Source organism: Myiozetetes cayanensis, unplaced genomic scaffold (genome assembly GCF_022539395.1).
Source record: "Myiozetetes cayanensis isolate MyiCay16 unplaced genomic scaffold, myiCay2020 scf14, whole genome shotgun sequence".
NCBI classification, from domain to species: domain Eukaryota; kingdom Metazoa; phylum Chordata; class Aves; order Passeriformes; family Tyrannidae; genus Myiozetetes; species Myiozetetes cayanensis.
This window is the reverse complement of record NW_026087048.1, coordinates 18,319,273-18,329,335: the sequence shown is the minus strand read 5'-3', so window position 1 is coordinate 18,329,335 and position 10,063 is coordinate 18,319,273. Positions and strand designations below refer to the sequence as shown.

Sequence of the window (10,063 nt, the reverse complement as noted above, 5' to 3'; positions counted from 1 at the left end):
TTTCCCCGGGGATAGATATTCAAAGAATATACTTTGCAAGCTTGGGTTTGTCAAAATGCTGGTTTTATTGCTGTTTCCACAGACATGTGGGAAGACAGGGAGGTGCCTCGGAGGAACTGAGTAACACTAATATCAAAGAGCTAAGACAGGAGTTAGACCTGGGTCTTTCAAAGCTGGTGGCTGCTTCTAATCCTGACCTGTTGACAGGGAGCTGGATCAACACTTTAACACAGTAGGAGCCCTTAGCCAGAGTGTGCAGTATCTTGCAGGCCATTAACAATTTTCATTATTTATATTACACCAGACTTGCCCGGCTGCAAGGTAAAGTCTTCCTTGCTTAAAGGGAGAGAGAAATGTCTGGGATTTGAGGAAAAAAGGGCAGAGCTGTGTCTGAAAGAAACCACTGGCAGGCACAAGGAGATATTCCTCTCCAGCCTGCTTCAAGCAATTTGACAGCAACCTTAAAACCACCTCACACAGAAAGGAGCAAATGGGAAAGGCACAGAGAGAAAGGAGGGCTTGTGGATGTTGTTAATGTTCACCTCCACGCTGGAGTAGGGCAGGAGGGGAGTGTGGATATTATTACCCCCATTTCTGTCCGCAGGGAGGTGAGCATATGGATGGTGCAGGAATGGGGTCAGTGGATTTGCTGTGTCCTTATTGCCCTCCTTCCCAGTGAGGTGTGCTGTGAGTGTCCCCCTGATGCTGGGCAAAGCCTCCCTGTACATCTGTCTAGGACAGGGGGCTGCTGCCTCCCAGGGCTTGTCTGTGCTGACAGTGCCAAGTAGGAACTTACAGTTGCATCACTCACACAGGAAACCTGCTTCCCTCCACGCAGCCTTTCTGGTTTCATTTAAGTTTTTATAGCTCATTATACAAGCTATTAAACAGGAAGGTCTGGATTAAAAAGGTTTCTTTTTTCATATTCCGCATAGCTGGAGCCCTCTCCACATTCCACCCCGCTGTGATAAAACATCCTGGTGTGCGGGGCAGCTTCATCTCCCTTCGGAGGCCAAAGCAGATCCGCTCCAAATGCAGCTGCCCTGGTGGTTGGTGCCACGTGCCAAAAGGAGGGTTTGGTGTCACTTTCCCTCAGGACCAAACCTGCACCTGTGGCTTTACAGGGGTGTGGAGTTCGTGTCTGGGACCCAGCCAAGCCAAGCCCGGGAGGCAGCAACACCGGGCTCCATCTCTCATCTGCCTTCCTCATGGAGACGAGCTGGGCTGGTGGAGGGGTCCTGCCTCTCTCCGCAGTGATGGGGTGCGGACGTGCCACACCGTGTATTTTATTCTCTTTATTTTCACAGGCAGCTGAGCAGCACAGGCTTTGACGCCCAATGAACGACAAACACCTGGAGGAGCTGTGCCTCGAGACTGAGCCCCAGCAAAGGGATGGCGATGCGGTCTCTGGTGTCCGATTCCCTCCGCTGCCCAGCGCGGGGAGCCTCGGCAGCCCCGACGGGCAGCGGGGCCGCTGAGGCGGCACCGTGAGGGGAGCGCGGCGGCTGCGGGCGGCTCGGTGCCCTCCGCGCTCACCCGTGGCCAAACCGGAAAAAAAAACTTAGAGTCAGAGGAAAATATTAATTAAAACCCCCCACGTAAAGTGTTATAAATGCTTGTGGCTTGTGGAGCCGCCGCCGGAGCCCCGCACCTGCCGTGCCCCCCTCCCTGAGGGAGCGGGACCGCCTGAGGCGTCCCCGGGCAGCACCGTGAGGGGAGCGCGGCGGCTGCATGCGGCGCGGTGCCCTCCACACTCACGTGTGGCAATACCGGGAAGAAAAACCCTAAAGAGATGTGGGAGGAAAAAAATTAATTAAAAAACCCCACATAAAACGTTACAAATGTTTGCGGCTTGCGGAGCTGCCGGCGGGCGGAGGAGCCCCGCACCTGCTTTCCACCCCCCCCCCGCCCCGCCTCAGCGAGCGGGGCCGCTCCCCCCGCCCGGGCTGGCAGCAACCTGTTGGTGCGGGCGCTGCCGGGCGGCGGGAGGAGCCCCTCGGAGGGGCGGCCGGGCCGGTGACAAAGGCGGAGCAGCGGCAGCCCAGGGCCGCCCCCGGCAGCGGGGCCCGGCGGGCAGCGCGGGGCTGGGGCTGGGGCCGGGGCGCTCGCACAAGATGGCGGTGGGGCGGCGGGAGAGCGCGCTCCCCTCGTAGATGCGGCCGCGGCGGCCCCTGCTCCCGGCGCCCGGCGGGGCTTACATGGCGCTGGAGGACCTGCTGCTTTGTCTCTGCTTCTCCGCCTTCGCCGTCCTGGCTGTGCAAGGTGGGTGAGGAGGGGACGGAGGGAGGGAGGGAGGGAGGGAGGGAGGAGGAAAGGGTCGGTGCCCCCCAGCCCGCGGGCGGTCGCGGTGCCACCTGCCCTCGCCCGGGCAGCGGGCGGCTCCGCGGGGATGGGCTGCCCGGACGGGACCCTCGCACCGCCGGTTCTCACCCCCGGTTCCAGCTCTCTCTCCCGCTTAGTGACCATTCTCCCCCAGTCACCCTTTCCCCCCTTCAGTGGCCGTCCCGTCCCTCCGTGGCCATTCCCCGCGCTCTCCCCCATCCCCTTCTTCCCTGCCGAGTCGGGCGACAGCTGCGCCCATGGCCTCAACCCGTGGAGGTGCCCGTGTCTGGACGGTGCCTCTTCTGGGGTCACCTTTGGAGGGTGACCCTGGGGGTGACACCCTCACACTTGGAGGGTGACGCTGCCCACAGGGACCCCCTTCAGTGGCTGGGTTGGGGAGGGCAGCGGACTTGAAGCAGCGTCCCCGGTCTGTGCCTGGACAGTGACAAGTTTTCTCTGGAGGGTCAGTGGCCGTGCCAGGCTGGCTGGTGATGAAGCGCTTGTCCAGCGTGGCGTGGCCAGAGCAGGCCCAGGTGTGTCTGGCGGGGATATGGTGGGGACCCTCGCTGCCCCCTGCTTTGCTGCCTCTGGCACGGGATGTGTGGCCGGGCAGATGTCCCGTTGGTCAAGGAAGTGACCCAGGGATAGCCACGCTCCTTGTGCCCGAGTTTTGCAATGGTTACGCAAACAGCTCCGTGCGAGGACACACGTACACGGCCGCCGGGCACGTTTGGGACTTCCTGCGCTTGCCGTCGAAGTTTGCACCAAGAGTCGGTCAAACTGTGGACCTTGGTGTGTGGGGTTCATTCCCTGTGCACGCACAAAGGTGTAGGCTGGCAGAGCCACTCTGATAAATGTGAGCTGCGGACTTGCTCTCGTTTAAAATCCCTCCTAAACAGGGTATACTTGCGGTGGAGGAGCCATCCCTATGTCATTGTACGGTTTTATTCCTTTTATGATGCATTCAGGTTCGGCAGAGCATAATAACAGCACGTGGATGGCTGCAGGGTTGTTTTTCTTTTCTTTCTTTTTCTTCAGAACATTGCGAGCTGCCGTACAAGGGGTAGGTTATGAGTTGACCTAGGTGCTGTGGTAGAAGTGAATAACGGTCCATGTAAATGGGCCATTGTCACCAGTGCCTGTGGGTTTTCCCGGATGGATGGCAAGCTCTGACCCCACCAGCAGCCGGGCTGGTGAGCTGGACTGGGTGGGAGCTGCACCTCCTGTGTGTTTGAGCAAACAGCTAAGTGGGTCCCGAGGCTTGTAATAGAGAACAATGATCTTTAAAAAAACCAGAAAAAATGGGGGTGGTGGAGTGGACGTTGTTTTTCCAAACCCACTTCAACGAGAAAAGTTCAAATGCTTTGCGGGAATTTACAGTTGTGGCTTCTTGGCGTTTTTTGCGAGCAATTAGGCAAGGAGTGAAAATTGTTTCTGTTTGTTTTCTAACAATGGGCCACGTCTTGTGTAGGGAGGCAGGGAGTGCGTCCGTGCAGTCCCTGGACGTGCCGCTTGGTACATGCGGATGTGCTTTCCAACAGGTGGGTTTGATTCTGAAAAGAAAAACATGGACTTGTTTCAATCTGAAATTAATTTGGCACAGGGTTGAAATGGTTTTGGGAAAGTCTGTGTTTGATCCCAAAGCCCATGTGTTTTCATCCAAAAGTTCAAGCCTCGCTGGGTATGGAGTACCTAGGAGAGGAGCAGAAAACGCTTTCCCCCTCTGGACTTGATGGAAGCAGTGGCACTTGCTGGGGATGTGATCCAGTGTTTTTGAAAGCCTTCTGCTGTCTGACTTTGAGCCTGTTTTCCCTGCAGTAGCAGGAAAGTATTTAAGGAAAAAAAGCAACCACAAAACAACCCCTCTCCAGTTGACTCCGGCAAGGGGGTTGTGCTGGTGCCATTCCTTGGGGCTCTCTGCAGGGAACATGTTGATGGGAAGTGGGCTGAGCTTTCCATCTGAGGGATCAGCTGAAATCCATCTGGGTTTGTGTCATTTGGGTTTGTGGTTGATTCCTCTTGCTATAGAACAGATTTCCTTTTTCGACATCACCTCGCTTGAGCTGTGATTTGTTTTATCCTTCCTCTTGCGTTCTCCTTGGCAGCGTGACCCCGCTGAGTGCTGCGAGTGCCGGGCAAGTCGGCATTCCCATTGTTTGGGAATCGCTGTCACCTGCCTGCGGATCCTGTGGCGTTGCGGTGTCACCGCTCCGAGGGGTGGGTGGTGCAGGGATGGGATGTGTCCTACAGCCCCCAAGGAATGGGGGGCACCGACAGTGCCCACCTGGTGTGCACAGCGAGGTTTGCCTTATCCCGTTTCCAGGGGCAGGTCTCTCCCACCGGAGCCTGCTGCAGTGCCGGGGCTGTCGTGACAGGCTGCTCCAAAGTGGGGAATGTTCCTGCTGGCATTTCACTGTTTGTCTTCTACTGTGTGAGCCTGAAGGAGAAACAGCTCAGGCTTGGTTCTGGTTTTGTTTTCCCTAGCTTTTTCCTTCTTTTTTTTTTTCTTTTTAATGCCCTCTCCTCTCACTGCCTTGAGGTCTACAAGTGAAGCAGAACCTGCTTGTTCTCAGGCATCTCCCCCCTCTTTTGCAGCAGAGTTTCTCCCGGCAGCTGCAGCAGGTTTGATGTGCTGCAGGGGCCCCACCGGGGTGGGTGACTGCTGGTGGTGCCTGAGCCACCTCGGGTGCAAGTAAGAATCAGAAAATAAAATGTCTGGCAATCTGCCTTTCCTGGGGATGAAGGGAGAGGATTCTCCCTGTGTGCAGCCTGATTTGGAGCTGGAGGCAGCTTCTGTGGGACAGCACAGAGGCACCAGGGCCACGTGATTTTGGGAACGGCTGGGCTGGGCTGGGGGTTGCATCCAGGACATCTCACCTCAGTGCCCACTGTGATCCTGGGCCGGTTGCTTCACCTGCCCTGGGATCCTCATGGCCCACCTTTAGACAAATGTAGAGATGTTTCTCTCTGTCAGAGGTGTGGAGAGGATGAAATCCCTCAGTAAGTGCTCAGCAGATATGTGATCTTTGTCATTCCAGTGCACAGCTATCCCGAGCGCAGGGTGCTGTGCTGTCCCTTAGATTTCTGACTCCTGATCCCATATTGCCTGCCAGATGATTTGAATTCTTACCTCCCTTGGAGCTGCTCTTCCAAAAGCTGGCTGTTCTCCCAGGGAAAAAATCCAGGTGCCTGGGAACCAGTCTGGGCATTTGCAGCATAAGGGATGTTGCTTTGCACCATTTACACGCTCCTCTCCTGTTTAAATGGCTGCAAGGCCATTAAGCCTAGTCATGGTTATATAATTAAGATGGGAATTAATATTTAATCTAATTGTAATTTGTTGCTGGAATCCATCCCAAACTGTATCTCTTCATGAGGTGAGTGGGTACCTGAGGGAAAACCGAGGCCAGTGTTACGTGTAGGGGATTTTTTCCTTGGACATTGGGAATTACAGCCCTGCCTTGGGTGACAGAGAAACCTTAACCTTTACAAACCCTGAGTGCTCATAGTCATTTTGTTATCAGTAGGAAGCAAATGTTTGTTTTATAGTCAGCTGTAATACTGGAGGGGATATGGTAAATCCCTGTTATCAGTATTTGCCAAGTGCGTGTTGGGCCAAAATCAACTCTGGTGCAATTTTGTTACTTTCTGGAGAAGAACTGGACCTGCTTGTCTACAGTATTGTTAGCCTGGTTTTGGAAGGAGATGTCATTGTGCCATCTGGTTGCCTGTCCATCTCCCTTTTCCCAGTAATTCTGGCCCTGCTGGTCAGTCACATCTGGTTTGAATCCCTTGGTCACTTGCTGTCTCTGCCTCAGTTTCCCCCTTTGTTCCTGCTGGGCAGGAGGTGCTGTTGCACACTGCAAACACGAGGAACACCATCACTCCAAGCACCCTTCTTGCATTCATTAAATCCCACGGGTAAGGGACCTCCAAGCTCTGCTTGTGCTTTTCTGACTTAACAGCTTGTTGGTGAGAGGATCCACAGTTGCTAAAACTGAATCTGCCATCTTCACAGAAAGTAGGATTGAGCTGTTTTCACACAGCCCTTACAGAGCTGCTAAACCCCCCACCAGATGTGGGGGGAAGTCTGAAGAGCTTCTGGTTTGTCTGGCTTTGGATATGCTGAAGTCATCCTTGAAACGTGGTTGAATTTCCTAATTCTGAAAAGTGGTGGAGCCTTCAAGGGAGAGGAAGAGCTCATCAGTGTTTCCTTGCAGGAGGGTAAATATCTGCTGCAACTGCAGCTGCTGAGATGGGAAATTCCCTGGGAGAGCCCAGCCAGGTGCCATCAGCCTTGTCTGAGCTATCTAACACTGTCCTGTGTGCAGGTGTCGGGGCACTTGGTGAGTGTGGAGCTTGTGGAGCTTCTCCTGGATGTGTTTTCCTTCATGTCACTGATGCCCTTTGGTGTCTGTGTTCACTCAGATCCTCTCCTGCTCCTAATCCGTGGGATCCTGCTGCTCTGATACAGCCTTGCTTTATCTGAGAAGTCCAGCAGCTGCCGTGTCTTATCTCTGTGGGTAATAAACATACTTTGTGGTGGTTATGATAAGCAATTACTGTATTCCAGGGAAACTTTCGTATCAGATGTTCTGAAATAATTCAAAAATCTTTATCAGCATTTTAAACGCAATTGCCTGTTACTGCCTTATTAAATCCAGCTGAGCTGTTGAATAACCTGGTTTATTTTATCCCTTTCCTGGTTTTTTATATTTTAATTTTTTTTTCCCAGATCTCTCACGGATTTCTTGAGGACAGGTCATTAATGTTTAAGGTGTGTTAAAGAATTGTGGGCATCCCCAAGGCTTGCTCTCAGCCCAAATTGGTGGGAGAATTAAAATCTGGGGTGTGAAGTGTTGCATTTGTGCACACTCTGCTGTGGCCCTTCCCTTATTCTGAGTGACTTCCCTGCTCCCATTTCCTGCTCGGGCCTTTGAACCACATTCCTGTTGGAGTTGGGATGGCTTAGCACCTCGTTAAATGCAAGAGTTTGGGAAATTAAACTGTTAAAATGGTGCTGGGATGGCAGAACTTGCAGAGATGTGGAGCAAACCGGGATGCAGAAGCAATGCCAGGCTGGGGGCAGGGATGTGATAAGGTCCTGTTTTCTGTCTCACTGTCTGTGCTGGGAAATGTGCATCCTTGATCGTTTCTAAATTGACTGTCAATAGATGATCAAGTTAATTGGTGTGACCAAAAGGTCATTACTTAATGGGATGGATTTCTCATGCCCTGTCCTGGCCGTGTGGATACACTGAGGGTTTTGGCAAAACCTGTCTGTCCGTGCACTCAGGGATTTGATAAATCTTTTTCAGAAGCATCGTCAGTGCTTACAGGTTCTAAAATTACCTCACATTTTGCTCTTAAGGCAGGACTGTCTTCTCTGTGGCTCTTGGCTGGCTGTTGGATATGACTGCAGAATGGGTGCCTGTATTTTTCCACACACGAGTGGAATTTTCTCTGATTTTTTAAAGAAAATTAGTCAGATGTTCACTGATTCCTCACCCCCTCCATTTGTTTTTATTGCAATATTTATTTGTTTGTTGTTGCAACTGAGAAAGCATTTATGTTCTTTTGGAAGTTCTTGTCCCTTTTTTGTGTCTTTTTTCCGCTCATTGTGTAGCGAAAAACTCCACTGTGCTCCTTGTAGTGATGATGTGATGTGCTCTTACCTTTCTGGAAGTACCAGTGCTGCCTTAAAGGAATGATAACTGTAATCCATGTTGATCCAGAGGGACTGGGCCAGTTGCAGCCCATTCCTGTGCCCTGCCAGTCCCACTTTTCTGTTTGACTCCTGGCAAAGCCTTGGGAGAGCTTGCAAAAAGAGACTGGGAGCCCAAAAAAAACCAAAAAGAAGAAGGATTGGGGAGGGCAGAGAATTAGCAGATGTTCAGGCTGATGGGAGGGGGTTTGGACCTGCCCCTGTATGGGAGATAAGGGTTGGGTAGGAGGTTCAGGGGCTCCTTTGGGGTTATCTTCAGCAGGGGGTACAAGTGGGGCACGGGGTGGGGGAGCTGGGGCTGCCGGCTTGGCTCCCTTGTTTCCTACTTGATAGGTGTTTTCCCTTGTCACAGAGGCTCAGGCAGCCCTGCTGCTGGAGGATTCAGCCTGGCACAGGAGGGTGATCGTGTGCTCCACAGGTCTCTGTGTGCTTGAGAAGACGTTTATGAAGGCACTGTGTGTCGTTCCATAGCAAGGCATCCTGGCAAAATGCACTCAAATGAGATAGAAGGGGACAAAGAATCTCAGCATCTGATCCAACACCAGCTCCTTTGCTGGGTTGGCAAAAATTGTTTAGATTCTCCCTCCCAAGAATGGTTTTGTAAACATAATACTGCCTATTAGCCATGTAAATTACTGTCATTGGTGGCAATTGTGATGGAAAGATAAGCATCTTCAAACTCTGGTTTGATTTACCCCTGGTGCCCCCCCCCAGCTTGCTAAGCAGTTGTTTGTGTCAGTGCTGATTGCTGCTTTTGTCAGAGAAATCAAAATACTTGATCAAAATTATTTAGCTCTGTGTTCCCTGGGTCACCATAAATGCAACTTTCCTTCCTTTCCCTTTGTGCTCTTCTCTCTGTACTGAAAACAAAGGGAACCTTTCCTGGAGAAGATGAGCTGTACGTTCCCAAAGTCAAATGTCATCCGCTTGAAGAGGGTCCTTAGGAGCAGACTTCGTATCTGGAGGCTTTCCTCAAGAGCCTGTCGGTGGAAAATCTGGCTGGCAGCACTACCACAAGTGCTATTGTGGGGTTTTCTTTGCGTGCAGAGTGGGGAGAGAAGGAAGTTTCTCCCAGCTGCTGGCAGAGAAGAGCTTCCCATTTACTTCACGCTCGTGGCTGCTGCCAGGATTTGCTGTTTAGCAGCAGAGGAGTTAAGTGAGGGGTGAAAGGCTTCAGCAACACTTCAGCTTCCAGGCACGAGGCTGAGCTGTCAGATAATTCTTCTCACTCTTTGTTTTTTACACCAGTCAAGGCTCTTGGATGGTTCTGAATGTTTTAAGGCGAGCGAGGCTGTGTCGTGTGTGCTGTGGGAAGCTGAGGATGTTCCTTGTTCCAGGTTTGATACTTGTGCTTGAACAAGAGCATCTCTCAAAAGGCAACATCCACTTCTGACTCAAACGTTTCCTGTGGGTGCTTGTCCATCTCAGCCCCTCGGGAAGCTGGTTTGGTGTCCTTGCTCAGCTCTGGGCACCGTCAGTCCGAGTTTACCTTGCTGGGGTTTATAGGGGTGTGTGAAGGCAGGTACTGGTATGCAAAGCGTCCCTGTGAGGAGTGTACACTGACCACATTTCCTGTGACCTGCTCTTTACCGAGCCAAGTACGTGCAGGTCCTTGAGTTTTTCACCTGTTTTCCATCCCTAATCTCGCCCTTCTGTAGCTGACACTACTAAGTAAGCCCTGCTTTTCCCAGCAGTCAGGTGTTTGCTCAGCTGGGGAAATCTCTTACTACTTCAGTTCAGAGCCTGACTTCTTGGATTTGGAAGCCCCTGCAATTCCCTAGGGGCACCTGTTCCCTCTCAGCTCAGTGCAGAGCTGCTGTTCAGCTCAGACAGCGAGTGCTGGATGTGGGTTTCCAGATGTGGTGGGATCAGAGCCAAGCAGAGGGAAAAGTAAAGAAACCTTTAAGCTCTGAGAGTGTCTCTTTGCTGAGCAGCCAAGCTGTTACTGAGGCAGATTTTGGGTGTTGCAGCAGGACCTTCACATGCAGGACACCGGAGGAAGCATCAGGATTGGGC

At 52.4% G+C, this 10,063-nt stretch overlaps 1 protein-coding gene across 2 annotated transcripts in view; it reads left to right on the top strand.

The window, feature by feature from the left end:
* The first annotated feature begins 2,105 nt into the window (after nucleotides 1–2,105).
* Nucleotides 2,106–10,063, top strand: part of IGDCC4 (immunoglobulin superfamily DCC subclass member 4) — an 86,663-nt gene continuing 78,705 nt past the window's right edge. For both annotated transcript variants that reach the window (XM_050309426.1, XM_050309425.1), the window contains exon 1: nucleotides 2,106–2,262. In XM_050309426.1, coding sequence (XP_050165383.1) covers nucleotides 2,154–2,262 — 109 coding nt within the window. In that variant the 5' untranslated portion in view covers nucleotides 2,106–2,153. The remainder of the gene's footprint in view (nucleotides 2,263–10,063) is intronic.